The sequence below is a fragment of the Triplophysa dalaica genome, chromosome 6 (assembly GCF_015846415.1).
Source record: "Triplophysa dalaica isolate WHDGS20190420 chromosome 6, ASM1584641v1, whole genome shotgun sequence".
In the NCBI taxonomy this organism is placed as follows: domain Eukaryota; kingdom Metazoa; phylum Chordata; class Actinopteri; order Cypriniformes; family Nemacheilidae; genus Triplophysa; species Triplophysa dalaica.
Genome location: NC_079547.1, coordinates 14,284,723 through 14,303,009, shown reverse-complemented (window position 1 = coordinate 14,303,009; position 18,287 = coordinate 14,284,723). Strand labels below are relative to the sequence as shown.

General features: G+C 38.4%; 1 protein-coding gene and 1 non-coding gene across 3 annotated transcripts; one reads left to right on the top strand and one right to left on the bottom strand.

The window, feature by feature from the left end:
* The first annotated feature begins 1,405 nt into the window (after nt 1–1,405).
* tns2b (tensin 2b) lies at nt 1,406–16,923 on the top strand. 2 transcript variants are annotated; one of them, XM_056750472.1, is made up of 26 exons: nt 1,406–1,751; nt 4,533–4,638; nt 4,902–4,939; nt 6,795–6,827; nt 6,953–6,987; nt 7,541–7,724; nt 7,809–7,859; nt 7,950–8,072; nt 8,288–8,352; nt 8,660–8,743; nt 8,827–8,939; nt 9,220–9,280; nt 9,756–9,831; nt 10,031–10,160; nt 10,574–10,639; nt 10,729–10,839; nt 11,544–12,794; nt 12,869–12,929; nt 13,024–13,880; nt 14,203–14,427; nt 14,673–14,750; nt 14,840–14,917; nt 15,231–15,399; nt 15,733–15,801; nt 16,104–16,133; nt 16,312–16,923. In XM_056750472.1, the coding sequence occupies exons 1-26, from the start codon at nt 1,638–1,640 to the stop codon at nt 16,454–16,456; spliced, it is 4,353 nt and encodes a 1,450-aa protein (XP_056606450.1). In that variant the 5' UTR covers nt 1,406–1,637; the 3' UTR covers nt 16,457–16,923. The 2 variants fall into 2 exon arrangements, with proteins under 2 accessions (XP_056606450.1, XP_056606449.1); XM_056750471.1 differs by lacking the exons at nt 1,406–1,751; nt 4,533–4,638; nt 4,902–4,939 and having other exon boundaries at nt 6,708–6,827; nt 13,024–13,264; nt 13,400–13,880.
* A 1,057-nt stretch (nt 16,924–17,980) lies between these two features.
* On the bottom strand, nt 17,981–18,052 carry trnaq-uug (transfer RNA glutamine (anticodon UUG)). Its single transcript has one exon. It is a non-coding gene; the product is annotated as a tRNA-Gln (tRNA).
* Nucleotides 18,053–18,287: the final 235 nt, after the last annotated feature.

Below are 18,287 nucleotides of genomic sequence, written 5' to 3'. Positions count from 1 at the left end.
ACAAAAAGCTGAAAAATTAACTGCACAGTATTTTCTGATTCATTGATATGTGATTTCAACAGCTTTGATCATCACAGCATGTTTTTAACATATGACTGCAGCTCACTGTGATTTCAGCCTTTAGTGACAGATGCAACTCTGTGTGTTTAGAGTTTGTTTCTGCTGTGTCAGGTGTATGTGTGTGTTTTTTCTGTTGTCTGTAGTGACAGTTGGTGTTACCTGGTGGTCTCTGAACACAGAAACTACTAGAATGTTGAATGTAACCGCATTTTTAACGCATGGTAGATTCTGAAAATGCATTTTAACTGACTATTATACAATATATACCGTGATAAACTGTTCTAAGATAAAAATGATGAAGACCAATTGTAATGAATTGAAGGGATTTACACACTCAGACATTCCTGAAGAGATATTTTGAGTACAGCGGCTATATAACATGCACTGTTTTCAGAAATTTTATTGTGAATGGAGTTTTATTCATGGAAGAATTGTCAGCCCTGGGCTTGTCTTATCCATCCGCTCTTTATTCTGTATTATGTATTACACCCACTCATGCAGATGGAATACAAGCACTGCTTGGAAACCAGCAGATGTCGAGTAGGAGAACAAACACTTTGTTGTATCATTCTGTCAATGAAAGATGGAAATTAGGAAGAACAGAAGACCTAATGCTTTTCTCTGTTTGCATGCAGGGTTCTGGTGAGAGCTCATGGTGACTGTGGTATTGGGTGGTATAGAGATGTTTGAGTACAAGCTTTAGAAATGTGTGTGTGCATATGGAACACTTTTGTCTATCCTTGTGGGCCAGATACTTTATCAAAGACTTCAAATCAAATGCTAACAGGAAATTGATATAAGAAAGAGCAGAGTATTTCTACATCATATTTATTTGATTGAAATGTCATAATCTTAACATTTCTAGGCAGGGCTGTAGGCAATGTGATTTATTATGAGAATGATTTCAGTTTAACCTTTTCAAAGGTAAAGGACACAACGTTTCAAGCACTGTGCACAAAAAATAGACAATTTTACAACTGGCCTTCCAATAAGTTATATCAATACAATCTGAGAACGTTCTATAGAGCATCTTGTGATTTTTTCTATGGAGAAAATATAGGTTGGCTTTTGTGGTGTATGCTGTAATGTTTCTTTTCAATTCTTTACATTCCAACACAACATTTTGTTTGCAAGATGCGCAGAATAAATGGTACTGTTGGTCTGTGTGTGTATCTATGGTCTCTCTCAGTGGGTGAGCAGAGTTTGAGTGCCAGAGAAGAGGAAGGGTCTGACGTAAACCTGCCATAAACAGCTGTGGGAAAGACACAGGAAGGCGTTACATAGCATGTGAGCGGGCAGGAGCCAGATAGAGGGAGGACACCCCAAGAGAGACTAAGGAGAGAATGTATGTGAAGGAAAGTGGAGGTATGATTCTTTGCTGGAACTGAAGAGCAAGACATTGAGGAACACATCTGAAGAGGAGAGGTCCTGGAGGAATAAACTATTAGGGAACACCATAAAAGGAAAAAGTTTATCGGTGCAACCTGAAGTTGAAACTGGAGGACACAAGGACTTAGCAAGTAATAGAGAGGGACAGGATTTCGAAGCAAGAAAAATAAGGGACGAAAAGAGAAAACATGGGTTGTGTATTCAGTAAGCAACAGTGGGCTGAAGAGATGGATCCCCAATCCTTAGAACCTCTAAAGACACGGGACTGCACAGAGGATGCAGAGATTCTCAGCTTAACAGAGGTATGCGTGTGTACGTCTACATGAGGTCAAATAAATACAGTGGTCTCTGTTTCCCAACCTTTAGATAAACAAAACATCTAAAAAAAGCTTACACACTAAAGCTATTTAGACATGTCGAACTTTACATAGGAAAAGTGATGTGGGATGTAACCGAAGTGACTTTCAATCATTTAATAATTTAGCTGCTGTCACCTGTTGAAACTTCATGTCTGCTAAATACCGTTTGAGATTTAGTGAAATAATATGCAATTTTTATTTATTTATTGTGAGTCTAAAATTTTCATTATTTGCATCAATCATGAATTTCAAATCAAATCCTTTTATTGTCACTCAGCCATAAACACAAGTGCAACAGTAGATGCAAGCTTGTGTGCATTTCTGGTCAACATGGCAGTATATAGAGATAGAATATTAGCTTAAATGATCACTATTGAAAGCTTTTATAAGTAATATGTTCTCTTACACCCACCCCCCCCCACACACACACACAGCATGGGACACTATGGTAGCATTGCCCATACAGTCACTCATACAGTGGCAAGCTGTCTCTTTCAGGATTGGACAGCTTAAATATGTTGTGTAGAATGGAAAATTGAATCCCTTCAATTTCCACTCCACACAACCACTCTTTGTAACAAACACTTATATGTAGTATGCATGTGGTGTTAGTGACCAAAAAAACAGTTGTCATTGACAAATTACCAAATTATCACACACATGCAAGTATACACACAAACACGTACGTTTCCTAGTGGTCAGAAAGACTGGATAAAAATAGACAGTGGAATCCTGGACAGGGGAAGCATACTTCGGCCTTCCCACCTGCTCCTGTCTGCTCCTGGCCGGAATGTAAATGTGCGTGTGCGCGTAATACATTGAGTACAAGAGATTGACGGCCAAAACCCCTTCTATTTAAAAAAATGAGAAAATGTTTTGTTGTTCCTCTGTCACTGTGTTGCAGTCACAGTGCATATTTGTGGCACATTGATATTTCCTGTAATCACATCCTGCACTCTTCAAAGTGAGAAGCATTACAAGGCTGCTGTGTGTGTTGGATATGTGGAGAAATGCTTGGTCTATGAGCCAAACTTTGGCTGCACACAGGGAGAGAGACAGAAAGTCTGGTTGGCTGAATCATTGAAAAGTGTTTTGTAAAGAACTGTTAGTACCCAAAGAAACAAATCGGATTTGCATTTAATGTTTTGATGTCAATGGCATGAAAGTATGTAAATATAACCTCAGTCAAATGAACCTTTGTACTGGTTGATGAATGAACAGGATGAAACAATCTCTGTGCTTAAGTGCATACATTTCACAGACAGCATACATTTAATTCAGAGTCTATAGATAGCAAAACAGTCAATGAGTAAAGGTTATTTTAAAGCAGTATTCCCCAAGAAGCAGTGGGTTACAGTGCATTTTATAACAGCTAGGGGCATTGTGACACGAAGCGAAGTGCCTAAAACCCCGTAGCTGTTATAGAAAACACAGTAACCCACTGCTTTGCGGGGCTTGTTGCTTTTATAAAATGGTTACTCCATATGCTTGGCAAAGTTTCATAAAATAATGTTAATAAAATGATATTTAGGCTGTGTCAGCCATTAATTATCGGGGTATTTTATAACGGCTTAGAACTCCGCTCAGCCAATCAGAATCAAGGACCGTCACTCTTTTTTGTTGACTACATTTCAATTACATTTACATATACAAAATCAAAACAATAATTTACTTCAAATTAAGCCTGTAGATGGCAGCAATTTCACATAATACTAAATAATCCAACTCTTATAAAGGCCATTGCTGGACTGTTAAACAGGTTGACTGTAAAATATATCATAGTATTTTGGAAGAAATACTTTTGTAAGACATTTCATGTGTAATTGTGTGTTCTTGTTGTAAACCTGAGATCACCTACATTGTGTCGACCAGCCCATACGAGGTAAATGTAAAAATGTGGAAAAGTTTATGTGAGGGTTAGGTTTAGGGGTGTGACCAGTCCCCCAAAAAATACCGAAACACACGTGGGTCTGTGAGTGGTCTTGGATTGGTTAACCCTGCAGACCAAATGTCCCCACAAAGATAGTAATACGGTATTTTTTACCTTGCTTTTTAATCCTCATGAAGAAAACAGCTAGCATATAAATAAAAAAATTACTATATTTTAAAATATAATATAATTATAAGGTTTAGGGTAGGGTGAGGGTTACTGAATAGAATACAGTATAAAAAGTGTAAAAATCCTACGGAAAGTCCCCATAAAACACCGAAACCCAGTGAGTGTGTTTGTATGTCATTTTTTTAATGAATTATGTACTATCTGGATGTAGCTTTAAAAAGAGTTCTGTCATCATAGAGTTATCCTCTTATACAAACATGCTCTTCTCATTCATATCCTCCAATGTATGAATGGTTGATTTATGGTCATATCACAGCGACTCGGGCTGTATGGACATGTGTACTTATTGTTCTTTAATATCTAGACACACAAGAGCAGATGTGTTTTACAAACATTACAAATGGCTTAGTACACAAATGCGATGACTTAGCCATACATGCCAAAATATAGTAATATATGTATCCATCAATAACAAATGTATCAAAAGTTTCAAGGTGCCCGTCTATACATAATCCTACCAGGTAATGATATATTTTAAGATTTGTCAAGTAAACATTTTAATGTGCAATATTTTTGCTCATTTGGCGTTAAAAAATGTCTGTCATTTCATTGCGCCTCTGTATGATTAATAAGTTATAAAACTGTATTGTGGCTATTCTGAGCAGCTGGGGAAAATGGGTTCACACTCGTTTAAAGAAAGGAACTTCAAGAAGAAGCACCACTGTGCTGTCTGCAAACAAACCCTCGACAGCCATGGCATGTACTGCAAAGGTGAATTTGATTTTCATAACATTAATTGTTTCACATCTTAAGTAAGCTATTGTCCTGCGATGGCCATTGCCTGGTCCCACCAATGTAGATGATTTTCAGGCTATGACATCCTTGTTTTAGTCCCCACAATGTAGACATGTAGTAAATTGGTATTGAAACATGTAGCATGTATGCAATACTTTGTAATACATTTTCATATGCATCAATTTAATGCAATATGTATTGATACAATACGTATTTAAAACAATACTTTTTCCTTGCAGAGTGTAAAACTGCAGTACATAAGATATGTGAGGAAAAGGTAAGCTGTTGCTTAATAATCTCTCTCTCTGTCTCTCGCTCTCTCTGTCTCAAATGCATACTATTCATGTAACTACTACGAAGTGGATCACTTTACACTTTGGCTGAACTTCAATTTTGACTGTAACCACACTGGACATGTGGTGGAAAGATCAATATCCTCATTGACTGTGTTAGTGTGTTTCTAGTAGCCTACTAGTAGCCTACAACACTTAGGTCATGGATTCGATCTCAGGCAAGACACATACTATTAAAATGCATACCTTGAATGCACAGTAGGTCACATTGGATAAATGTGTCTGACAAATTTCTAAAAATAAATAAATGTTTTTGTCTTTCCTTGGATTTTGGCTTTACGCGTGAAGTAATGAACTCTGGTTATCTTTGGTATTAATAGAAATTGCAGTCAGCCACCGGATGCCAGTAGCACAAATTACAGGATATAAACCAGCATATCCACAGGCTACACACCGCAGCTGTTCTCCTCTCTCTCTTCTCCTCTTTCTCACTCCATCTTTATCACTGTTTCTCTATTTTATGTCAGGGTTGTCTGTTTTGTCACTACATACTGTAAACCAGAGGTAGATAGTGGAATGTCTTTGTGAGAGAGAGAGAGACAGTCAATGAGCAGGAGAGAGAGTCAGAGGTTTAAATGTGAGAGAGTGATGCAGACAGAAAGAGAGAACGCTTGTTACATGCGTGCTACAGGAACTCTAGAAAACTGAACTTTCATCTCAGACAGGTATTGATGCTTTTAGTTTTTGAATAAAGCATGAACATTTGGTTTCATTTTGCTTTCTTGCAAGTTTTTGTGTAGCCTGCATTTGATTTTGCCAGGAATAATCAATTTTTAATCGTAGCAAGATAATCATTCATGCCGTTTTTTCATGAAAGGTAATAGAAACCATAGAAAATTCTTTACAGGATGAAAGTGGAGCATTACTTTAATAGGCACTAAATAATGCAAGACACATTGTTATGATCGTAAAGGATTATTAAAGATGTTTATCTAGATGTTTGTTTTGTTTAACTGATGTGTTTGTTTGTCTGGCAGTCAGTAGCTACATGGCAGAACAGGATGTAGTTAATGGACCCCTATGTGTTTCCTTATCCTTGATAGGGTTTGTTTTTCTACAAGAAAAATCGTAAAACTTCATAGTAATTTGTGGCGAATGTTTGAATCGTATCTGTGAAATTGCTCTCACACCAGTCGTTGACATTATTGGATTTATAAACATGGTGCTACCTATTTGGAGGCCCCTATTAAAATATCCAATTTCACTTTGTTGGTGAGAATGTTTAAAAAAAATTATGATCACAAATATAGCCAGACCTACAACAGAATCAGAAGAGGCACAGGGCCAGCTGTTCATCTGAAATAGAGTTGGAGTGAAAATAGTTCATAAAGCCAGTAGGCGTGTCACCTATCCTGTGATTTAAGGTCAACTGCTTTAGTTCCTCTTTATACTTCATATTTGTTTTCACACTCTATGCATGAAATGGATCTGCAAACTCAAGTGTGTAGACATGTCTGCTCCTTATTCAGGGATGCCATGCTATGTTTGTCGTTTATATGAGACTGTATGTTAAAATGTGAGCTAATTACTGCAAAGGAAGCAAAATAAGCATGTGCAATACACACTGTGTTAAACAGTACCAGCTGTCCCCTGGTGTGATAATAACCTAATGAGGACAGAGAGGATGTATTTAAGTGGAGAATCACCCAGTTGGCCCAAAATATGTGGACATTATAGGCTGGTGTGACTCTGCTGTCTAAACCTTTTAAATTATGCAGTCAAGAAAGGTCCGATTTACCGTCTCTACCTATGATAATTTTGTTTCTTACTCTCTTTCAGGTGTCTGTCCCCTGTGAAGCTATTGCAGATCCAGTAAGCATTGGCACTGTATATACATTAACATCTTTTGACAAAGGATCAGTTTGTGCAAGTATAATTTACAATTCAGCAACTATTTTTGCAGCATTTAAAGGTTTTCCTGTCCTTTTCTTTTGTAGCCCCCGTTTCCAAACCAGATGAACATCCCTCCCACGTAAGAAAAGAGAAATCTTCTTTGGGCATTTTATCAGTCAGTGTCCTAAAAGGTTGAATTGCTCACCCAAAACCAAAAGTTCTGTCGTCATTTATTTCCTTGAATTTCATTTGTACATGACACTATGTGGAACACCATAGAACATATTTTGATACGTCTCATTGGTTTGTGTTTGCACAATGAAAATCAATGGGGGCTAGATTTGTTTGGTCACAAACATTACAAACAGGGTGAGTAAATGATGAAAGAACTATAACACTTTGGGTGAACTCTCTTATCGTCTGCTTTTTCTTCATTTTACAGTCAAAGTCATGCATTTCCAAAACACTTTTATTTAATACAACTTTCGTTTTGTCATTAATGAAACTAATATGTCTACAAATCGTATTTCAGACATTTAAGCAGGTCTTTTTAAACAAAGGTCAAGAGAAACATTGCACTCAAGTTAAACTGTATGAGTTGAATTTGATTACAAATATTGCGTGAACTATGTTAAAGTTTGCATGGTTTTGTATTCAAGTTCACATTTCTTGATGTTTTATTTGGATCGCAGTAGAAACAGCATAGAGAGTGTTATGGAGAGGGTAATGGACAGCCAGTATGACTTTGACTTGACCTACATCACTGAGCGCATTATCTCTGTCCTCTACCTGCCCGACCTGGAAGAGCCACGGTACAGCGCCAACCTCAAGGAAGTAGCGGCCATGTTGAAATCTAAACATCAAGATAAGTTCTTGGTCAGTTGCACAGCTGTTTGTTATGTAAATACATTTTTGAGTTCTAATGCCATATTAATCATCACTCTTATTCCTCTTTCTTAGCTTATAAATCTGTCAGAGAAACGACATGACATCTGCCGGCTAAATCCAAAGGTACCAAAACATTATTTTATTAAATCACATATTTCATTTCATGCGACAGAATGGCAGTTTATGCGTTTTTTTATATAACCACTGTCTCAGGTTGAGGAGTTTGCCTGGCCAGATCTGCATGCTCCGCCACTCGATAAGATATGCGCTATGTGCAAGACCATGGAGAGCTGGCTTACCTCTGACCCCCAAAACGTGGTTGTACTGCACTCCAAGGTTAGAAGTCAGAAATTGTTTGATGTTTCATATCTCAGCTGTTAGACGGAAACCTTATATCAACATATTTTATCCTTATTTTTGTTTGTACATTTTTTACTATTAAATTCTCATAACTCCACCACACCTTTATTTAAAAAATACCTTAGTGTTGTCACCAGTGAATAATTATTTTATTTCTTTTATTTCTCTCCCTTTGCATATCACTTCTTCAGGGAAACAAAGGGAAAGCTGGAGTAATTGTAGCCGCTTACATGCACTACAGCAAGATATCAGCTGGGTACTTACACGCAAGCACATTTACCTGTCATGGCGATTCAAAATGTGTTCAACACCCATATAGCTCAGATATCATCATACAAAGACAGATTTTGTTCCTCTAAAGAAATAAAGCTAGAATGCATTAATAGTGCTAGTAACACGAAGATCCTAGATTTGCCTATAATAATATTGTACATAGTAATGTGCCAATATTGTAAGTCAGTTGGATAAAGATGAAATGCACAAATTCAGCATCTTTAAGAAGCATTTATTGTAGTTCATGATTTAAATGAGAGTTGACAATGGATCCTTGTGTTTGTGTGTAGGGCCGAACAGGCTCTCTCCACCGTTGCTATGAGGAAATACTGTGAGGATAAAATCTCTCCCTCTCTCCAGCCCTCTCAAAACAGGTACAACCAAGTTTTATTTATTCATTTTCTAGGACAACATGTTCTAGCTTGGTCACGATACTCTATTTGTCTGTCTGTCACAGGTACATACATTATTTTGCTGGCCTTCTCTCGGGAACAATAAAGATGAACAGCTCACCTCTGTTCCTGCATCAGGTTTATATTCCAGCATTGCTAAACTACCAGTCAGAACAAGGTACAACATCAGTTTCGCATGAATACAAACACTCACAAAATCGACAGACTTACAGTATATCCACTCTGCATATGCATGTGTCCTTCTGACTCAAAATATTCACACGCCCTTTGTCTAAGTTTTCGTTCTTTATTTTGGCAATGCTCTCAACAGCCATGTTTTAACCCATTATTTCACATAGAAAAGGCTCTGCATATTTCGTGTGGGCCTATCAAATCTGTATATATTGCGCAATTCTGTTGGGCTATAGCATCATCATATATCCCATTGCAATTCGCAGGTTACTCTCCTTTTCTGAAGATCTATCAGTCATTGCAGTTGGTCTATTCTTCCAGAAAATAGTAAGTGTCTCTTAAATCAGTGTCATAATATTAGGTTGTGATTTTGTCAGAGTTGCCTTTGCCTGACAGCACATTTGTTAGTTGCTCTGGATACGAAATAAGGTTCAGCGAAATAAAAAAATAAAAATGCTCTGCCATATTGAGCTGGTAAGCTCATATTGAGCTAAGTTTCGTCTCTTCTTTTCATTTTCATTTTTGTTACACTATATACAGTATATATATATATATATATATATATATATATATATATGTGTGTATACAGCATTTATACATATCGACTTACATATCGATACATAGCGACTGCTAAATGTAAATATAATTTGTAACTGGTACAGCATGGTGCTGGCTGGGTTCAGCTCACACAAATGTACTTTGGATAAAAGCATCATGCAAATGCTTGATGCGTAAATGCATTTCAGGGCCAAATTTTTTTGCATCTTTGTTTGTTGACTGTTGATGTATGTGTGCTTTCCAGTGATATTCAGGCTCCTAATGGTAAGATGCTCGGTGTGAAAATTGAACCAGCTCTACTGCTGAAGGGAGACATCCTGGTAAGATTACAAAGCGAATTTCTTCATCATCCTGCAAATGTCTTTGTTAAATAAGAAACATTTTAAACTATAGGGGCTGTTTCATCTAGTTGGTTGCTAAGGCATTAATAGGTAGTTGCAATGATGTTCTGGCTAAGTACTGACCATCAGACATCAGTATTACCCCAAACTGACATTTCCGCTTTCTGTCTGGAAATAGGTGAAGGGTTTTCAACACCACTCGGGTGCGTGTAAGAGGGAATGCGTGTTTAGGGTTCAGTTTCACACCTGCAGTGTTCATGGATCTCAGCTTACCTTTGGGAAAGGGGAACTAGACCAAGCTTGCAGAGGTAAACACAAACCATACAGTCAGTGGTGTAAATTTAAATTTAACTTTGTAAGGACACACACTTTGGGTTCAGATATGCCTATATCTCAAAATAGTAATCACATTATTATTCAAATTTGCTTGTAATGGATCAATGTGACATTCTGAATGTAGCCTAAACAAAGTATAGATGTTTTATGTGCTGTGATGCAATGTAGATATTTGAGTTCTTAGTCATGGCCAGTACTGAATTTACTAACATTTAATAGCAAGTTATTTTATACATTGAGTAATAAAACAAATTGATTGAAGGAGACAATTTATTACCTTTCAAACATCCCCAACAAATACACAGTACATCTTAATCAGAACTTTAAAACTATTATGTTTTCTTTATTATGTTGTTGATCTGTGTGTCTCTGTGCATATTTGTAGATGACAGTTTCCCGGTTGATGCCAGGGTGGAGTTTCTGTTCTCTTCTGGCACGCAGAGAGTGCGAGGTACAGATCCATCCGTCACACTTTTTTCACCATAACTCCATCCATTAGCTCTTTCTTAACACTCCATCTGGGTGTCTTGTGGGCTACAGAGTTGCAGGGGAATGAAACGGCAGTGTCTGTGGATTACGGCGCTGCAGATCCTGTTGTGCGTTGGGACTCATATGAAAACTTTAACCTTCATCATCAGGATAGTATTGAAAGTATGTATGCTTATTGCTCAACCTTAGTATGGAACACACATATATCCAGATTCAATAATTTACAATGCTTCTCACTAAAGTTAATACATTGCATTTATTATTCATGTACACTTGTCATATAAAAAAGTAATACATTTACCAACAGAATGAGATGTTTATCACAACTGTGTTATGTAGGACGATCAGATATTTATTTTTATAGGACTAACTTTTTACTTGATTTATGTTTACTTTGCTCAAATAACACACTGCGAGAGAGAAATTGGTATCCCCAAAAAAAAACAGTGACAGCCATTAGACAACAGTGCTGAGAATTCCTGGCCTATAACTGTTTGTTATTGTGTTATGCCGAACCAGGCTCAAGTAGAAATATAAATGTTACCTCTCCTTAATGTTCTTAAACTGTTCGGCCCTACTGTGAAAACGTGACTTAAGTATGTACATTCGAAGTGGTCAAAGTACATGGACACCCAAATGTACCCATCTGAGGTTAGGCTCCCAGTCAGTGTTCCGATCCTACTAAAGTTGCTGCAAAATCAGAAGCACATATTTCACAAAAATGTCTGAGCTTAGTCAAAACCATTCTTTATGAGAGGGTGTCCACATCCTTTTGGCAATGTGGTTAACGTGCATTCAAAACTGCTAATGTATTTAAAACAAAAGTAAACTGGTTGTCACTGTGTATTTTTTCCTGTAACACACAGATATCTGTCACACTCGAGGGCCTTTGGATGGTAGTCTATATGCTCAGGTGAAAAAGCGTCGTGCGCTAGGGTCCAGTCCCAGCAGTTGCCTTGCCTCCATCACAAACTTCACACAGTCTCCCAGCCATTCCACTTCTGCTCCTATTCCACTCAGCACAGACATAACTCACTCCTCTCCCATTCCTTCCCGTGTTGAAAGGGATAAAAGCGAGAAGGACAGACACAGAGAAACAGCAATACTGGATGATGGCGACTGCTCTACTCTCAGACCAGAACGTTTAGCTCAACCCTGTAATGGGCGCCCGTATTCCCACACTCATTCGTTCTGTGGCCCAGATCTGACCAATCCGCATGCGCATGCACAAACGCATCAGTCCAAACACCACACACTTCCCTGCAATCGAACCGCCCAAGTGCCTGCCCGGGATCTTTGCGTATCCCAACCGGATCTTTTATGGGAGAGAGGGCGCTGTTTGCACCACCATCCCTGCACTGAAGCAATCAGACAACTGTACTCATACCCTCTTGAAGACTCCCTATTACACTCACCACTTTCCCACCCACTGTCTTCCCATTCCCAGACACTTCCTCCACAAACATGCGCGTTTTTCTCTGGGGAGGCATGTCCTTTGATCCATTGCTCTGCCCCCTCTCAGGGCCACACCCACATGTTTCCGTCGCTCCCCACCAACCAGTCACTTCTCCCTAGTCCCTACCGAGAGCTACATTTTAGCTCAGCTCCACCAACATCGTGTTCCTGCAGGGACTGCTCTCGCCTGCGGGAGGATGTTGCTCTACACTCCTTACGAGAAAGAGAATTTGAGGGTCTTCCATGGTCTCGAGAGGCAGAGTGTGGATTTAGGAGGGAGGCGCCTGTGTACTGGAGGGATAGAAGGGCAGAGAACCATTGGGAGGGTGTTCAAGAGGCTGAGTTTTGGCGACGCAAAACAATAATGTCTCCAGTGATGTCATCATATGGACACTGCCAGACCGCCCCGAAACACGATCCCGCATTGTATGCTGCAGACATCCAACCTGAACATATTACCCCACTGAGTCCATTTCCCAGCCCCCAAAGCAGTGGCTACCACAGCCCTTATCTGCCCTGTCCCTGCTCTCCACAAGTGCTCAGAGAAAGTCCTAGTTACGCATCTATCAATCATTCTCCAGACTCAGCCCCCTCTGCGTTCAATCCATCCCCACAACGAGCCAATCACAACAATCCTGAAAAGATTAAGCATATTCTAAAAGGTAATCACACAATGACATAGTTAGAATCTGTTTGTTTTTTGCCACTCCTTAACTCGTTTTTGTGTGTTTTATAGATGATGGTATTAAGGTTTCAGAAGCTGATATAAGTCACATTAAGGCCATTACACAGGACAGGTACATTTTCTTTCTTCATAAGCATTAATTTCATGGCATGAACTGATGGCTTGTCTGCACCTATTAACTCAAATCCATCCGTGTATTTTAACAGTGGACCATTAGAAGTAGGAGATCCAGTAAGAAGTACTGGCGCAGAAGGTGCAACTCTCGAAAGGTCTCTAATCACTGTTGTCTGTGCTGTCAACGGTGCAAAAGAGAAGATGGAATCACAATGCTTTCAGGTCAAGAAAACACCTAGCAGGGAGTCTACCACAGAATCTACCACAGCTCTCATCAGTGACCCACCATCATGCCCTAAACCAGACCTCACATCCAAGCTGGTAGAGGTACAGGTACAAACTCAAAACCCAAGCTCGCTCAGCAACAGTCTCCTGGAGACTGACAATGATAAAATAGAGATCAAAGACTCGTATCAGATCATCCCTTCAACCTCAACAAGTTCTCAGCCTCCTATTTGCTCTTCACAGAGAAGCTCTGCCAGTGTTGAAAGGGAAAGATTGACACCCTTGACCGACTGTAATTCATCCACTGAGGAAAGCAGCAACAGTGACATCAGAGCTTCGTCTCCTGACCCTGATGGCTATATCACACCCTCATTTCCTATAGGGTCATACAACTACGCTCTTCTGACTGTGCCTCATGTCCCTTATACGGGCTACACCGCTATCAACATTCCTGCCTCCTTGCCTCAACCTCCTCTTCCGGAAAAACAACGCACATTGGCCTTTCAAAATGTAGCTGATTGCACTGGTGTCGTCTCTTTCAAATCTGATGCAAAAGTTTTTACTTTTTCTGGACAGTTACCTGTCATCAATGAACTGCTTCCTTCAATTAATTTCAAGGTAGCTCCCTCCAATGGAATGGAGGAACCAGAAAGCCGCCTAAGCTCTAAGTTTGTGCAGGATAGCTCCAAGTACTGGTACAAACCGGGCATCTCTAGAGACCAGGGTGAGAGCATCTGAGTTTGCATTCTTTTTATTTCTTACTTATGGAATCATTCTTAGGGTTAGGAATGTAATTCCCTCGATTTGCGAAAAAGTCCACTACTATTCAGGCTATGGACATACATTCTGATAATTCTCGATAAGAAAACAAGTGTGCTTTTACATTTCCAAGCCAGCAGAATAACAATACACCATACCTAGCGGACATCTATTTCAATATATTAAATTCTAACCATTCCTTAAGAGCTGATCTACACTGAATCACACACGTATTGCTGCAGTTTACAGAGGTACAGTTAACAGAATTTTTCTCTCTCCTATTTTAGCTATTGCAGTATTAAAGGATAAAGAGCCTGGCAGCTTCCTCATTAGGGATAGTAATTCTTTCCAAGGCGCATATGGATTGGCCCTCAAAGTTGCCACACATCCAGCCCATGCAAGTAATCATGGCGAGACGGGCAACACTCAGGAGCAGCTGGTTAGGCACTTCCTGATTGAGAGCGGAGCTAAAGGAGTGAAGATCAAAGGCTGCCAAAATGAAACATATTTTGGTGAGAAAAAGATGTCATTCTTTCCTGTGGCTCAGTGGTTAGAGCGTGACGTTAGCAATGCTAAGGTCATGGGTTAGATCCCAGGGGATTACACATTCTCAGAATCAAATGTATAGTACAATGCAATGTAAGTCGCTTTGGATAAAAGCATCTGCCAAATGCGTAAATGTATATGTTGCACTACTCAGTTTCCAAAATAGCGCCCTCTTCTGGTTTTATTCAGATTGTTCACTTTCTACTCACAGGCTCCCTGTCTGCTTTGGTGTATCAGCACTCCATCACACCTGTGTCTCTTCCATGTGTACTGCATATCCCAGATAAAGGTCATTCACACATTGAACTACATAACAATTCATTAAAGGCACATTTTTTTAAATGAGTGTGTAATAACTGTCTGATGTGCGTGTTTCAGATCTTATTGGAGAGTTACAGGAAATGCAAAGTGGAACGAACACCAGCACAGCTGCGGACCTGTTAAAACAGGGTGCAGGTAAAAACATGCTATGCTTTTACGTTGAGATGTTACATTGTTTACACTTTGTAAAGGTGGTGGGGGAAAAGATAGTTTGTATATACTCTTAGCCAGAGTGCATGACCAGCTGTCCTGTCACTCAGTGGTTAGAGCACGGCACTAGTAATGCCAAGGTCACGGGTTCAATCCCATGGGATTGCACATAGTCAGAAACAAATGCATAATAATACAATCTTAGTTAGCAATCAATACAAAGTTAGTTTGTATAAAAGTATCTGCCAAATGTAAATCTGATGTTTTTTTTACCTTCTTTATTGTCCCTTATTGCCAGCTTGTAATGTTTTGTACCTAAACTCAGTGGAAACGGAATCTTTGACCGGCCCGCAAGCCATCTCCAAGGCAACCAAGTGCACTTTGACCCAGGAACGTCATTCTTTGCCAACAGTTGTCCACTTCAAAGTGTCCACGCAAGGGATTACCCTCACTGATAATCAGCGCCGGTACAAAGACAAAACACACATACATACACTCAATAACACTTACAAATGGCTAATCAACGTGTATTGTTAACTTATGGCCTAATTGTTATCATTCTCCCAACATATCATCAGCATGATTCTACAAATATGTAATTACTGTTAGTTCTTTTAATCCTTCAAGTAAACTACATGCCTTCAAGGCTCATGTCTAAGACAATCTGATACTGTACATTTGGACATTGAAAAGTGATTAAAAACAGACATGTTGGAATATTTCCATGTCTTTTATAGAAAAGCACATGTACATACACACATCTAATCTATATCCTCTATCTTTTATCTCTCACTCTTTAGCTTGTTTTTCAGGCGACATTACCCTATTCACAGTGTGACTTTCAGCAGTGTGGATCCTCTGGATCAAAGGTAAATGTAAAGCTTATACAAACATGAAAAAGCAGAAAATAAGAAAACAATCAAAATCCTGATTCTGTCATTGTACCATACCCTGTTGTATGGCCCAAAAGCATTTGTTTTGTATTGAATTGTCAGTTTATAAATGTTTCTAGACTAATGGATTTGCCTCTCATGCTGATCTTAGACCGTCAATTTTGCCTTAAGTTGTTTTTGTGCACGGGCTCTACTGCCCTCTTTTATGTTCCTATCTTGCTTGCTTTGCTTGTACACATTGCTTAGTCAGTATGTGTGTTTGTATTTGTGTGCGCCAGGTGGATTGATGCTGATAACACATCCCACAAGTAAGTATACAAAATCATATTCTCTTACGTCACAGGCAGGTATTTCCAAATACATTTTAAAGAAACGTGTATTTGATTCTATGGCATATAGAAAATGCAAATACCAACATGACTTTTAAATAAAGTACATTTGATGACGTATCATAAGCTCTAACCCTTTACTTCTTGTGTTGTTTAGGATGTTTGGATTCATAGCACGGCGCAGTGGTGCTTTGGGAAATGTGTGTCACTTGTTTGCAGAACTTGACCCAGAGCAACCAGCCACAGCCATTGTGAACTTCATCAATAAAGTCATGCTGGGACCTCAACAGCTGCGAAAATGAATGCGGTATAGGGAAGGTAAAGAGCAAAATAGAGAGGAAAAGGGAAATTTATAGAGAGCAGTACAGTGGATCATTTCAGTGGGTTTACAGCATAAGATAAGCTTTTATAAGGGACACAGAAATGTTTTTTTATTACAACTTTTTCCAATTCGTCTGTGTTCTTTTTTGATATTTTTGTAATGTTAATTAGTGAAATCGAGTGCATTATAAAGTATAAAGTATTTGGCTAAGGATTTATGGGTGTGATTTTATGAAACAAACAACTTTGAACAAAATCTAGATAGTGAAGAAAATGTACATGATTAAAAATGAATGAATTTCCTAAGATTAATTATTAGTTATTTTAGTGAAACAACAGGATTTATTTCATTGTAATTTTCCATTGTTCTGTTTTGAAATGTTATGCTGCCCTTATGCCTTTGTGTAAAAGGTCAGAATTCATTTGTTTGTTTTGGTTGTTTGTTTTAATTTCACTATTGGCTGTTTTGCATTTTTACTTGCTTTTTTGGTATTTATTTAATATGTTGATCAAAAATGAATAAAGTCTACTTTTACATTCTGATTTACAGTTATGTATTAAAGGTTTGCAGTAATAATTTGTGCATTTCTCTATTATTAAAACAATATATTATATGAAAAGGTTATTACAATACACTGATCTGTAACAATATTTCCCTAGCCTTTGTCTCTAGGGTGCCCTTTGCAGATTTTTCTTCTGTCCATCAAGTAATAAACCTGGTTACTTGAAGGAACATGTTGAAATTGTAGGTCTCTAGATTAAGGTTCTAAATTGTTAATCACCTCATGCAAGGTACCGACAAGAAAAGCAGTGCTAGTCTTTGCTTGTTGCCGGTTAAGCATATTTTGCTTAGGTGTGGTTTGCCATCACACTAGTGTTCACAATAGTGGTTGTATTTTGTTGCAACATTTATGTAGTGTTAGAAATCTGAAACAGGACGTGCTTCTGGACCAATGTTGTTTTTCTCTTGTAAAAGTGAATTTTCATTTGGGTTATTGCACAAGTCTAAATAATTATACAAAAATAATTATTGTTACTAATAATTGCTGATGGTTGTAAGCTGCAAGGCTAAAGGTCTGAAAAAGTCTGAAAGAGAAGAACAAATTGTTAAAACTGGACTTATGTTTCTATTTTAAAAGAACTACTGTTTCAATGGCCATTGAGACAGCATTTTTGTGGAGAAACTGTTTTCTGCACAATATATTGTTGGCAGTAATTGTGAACACATAAAACTCTCTGATCTTGATGACGGATATTAATGAGATGTGTTGTGTAATATTTATTTAGCTGTCACAAATTTGAATGACTTGACCATATCAAATCCATCTCCCAGTGTACCGATAAATATTAATTTTCTAATATGAAAGAATTAGGCTAATTGCATTCTGAGGGTTTGCTGAGTTAACGCAGATGAATCACACGCTTTGAATAACTCAACAGTTTAATTTACTTCAATTAAATTTCCGACTACAGTGGGGATTTTTTTTAACATTCTCAAAAGGACGAGGTCCCACCGAGATTTGAACTCGGATCGCTGGATTCAAAGTCCAGAGTGCTAACCATTACACCATGGGACCGCGCTGCCGAAACGCTGGAACTACGTTCTATATTGTGTACGTACACTTTAGGAGTCTAATTTCAATGCGTGTTAAATATATACTTTCAGTCAGGGATGGTGCTAAACCTAGCTAGCTTATTTAGCTAAATCCACGCAGGTTCATCGCGGCTCTGACAAACTAACAGCAGTAAAGTTAAATAATCTGTAATTATGTTTGTAATTACTCCGTTAGCCTTCTGTATTGTTTTATGGTT

What these genes read in the sequence shown, in the direction of transcription:
- tns2b (XM_056750472.1), top strand. Translation starts at nt 1,638, where the DNA reads ATGGGTTGTGTATTCAGTAAGCAACAGTGGGCTGAAGAGATGGATCCC. An exon ending in ATAAGATATGTGAGGAAAAG is followed by an intron (nt 4,940 to 6,794) that starts GTAAGCTGTTGC and finishes ACTCTCTTTCAG; the next exon opens with GTGTCTGTCCCCTGTGAAGC. An exon ending in ACTGCATATCCCAGATAAAG is followed by an intron (nt 14,751 to 14,839) that starts GTCATTCACACA and finishes TGCGTGTTTCAG; the next exon opens with ATCTTATTGGAGAGTTACAG.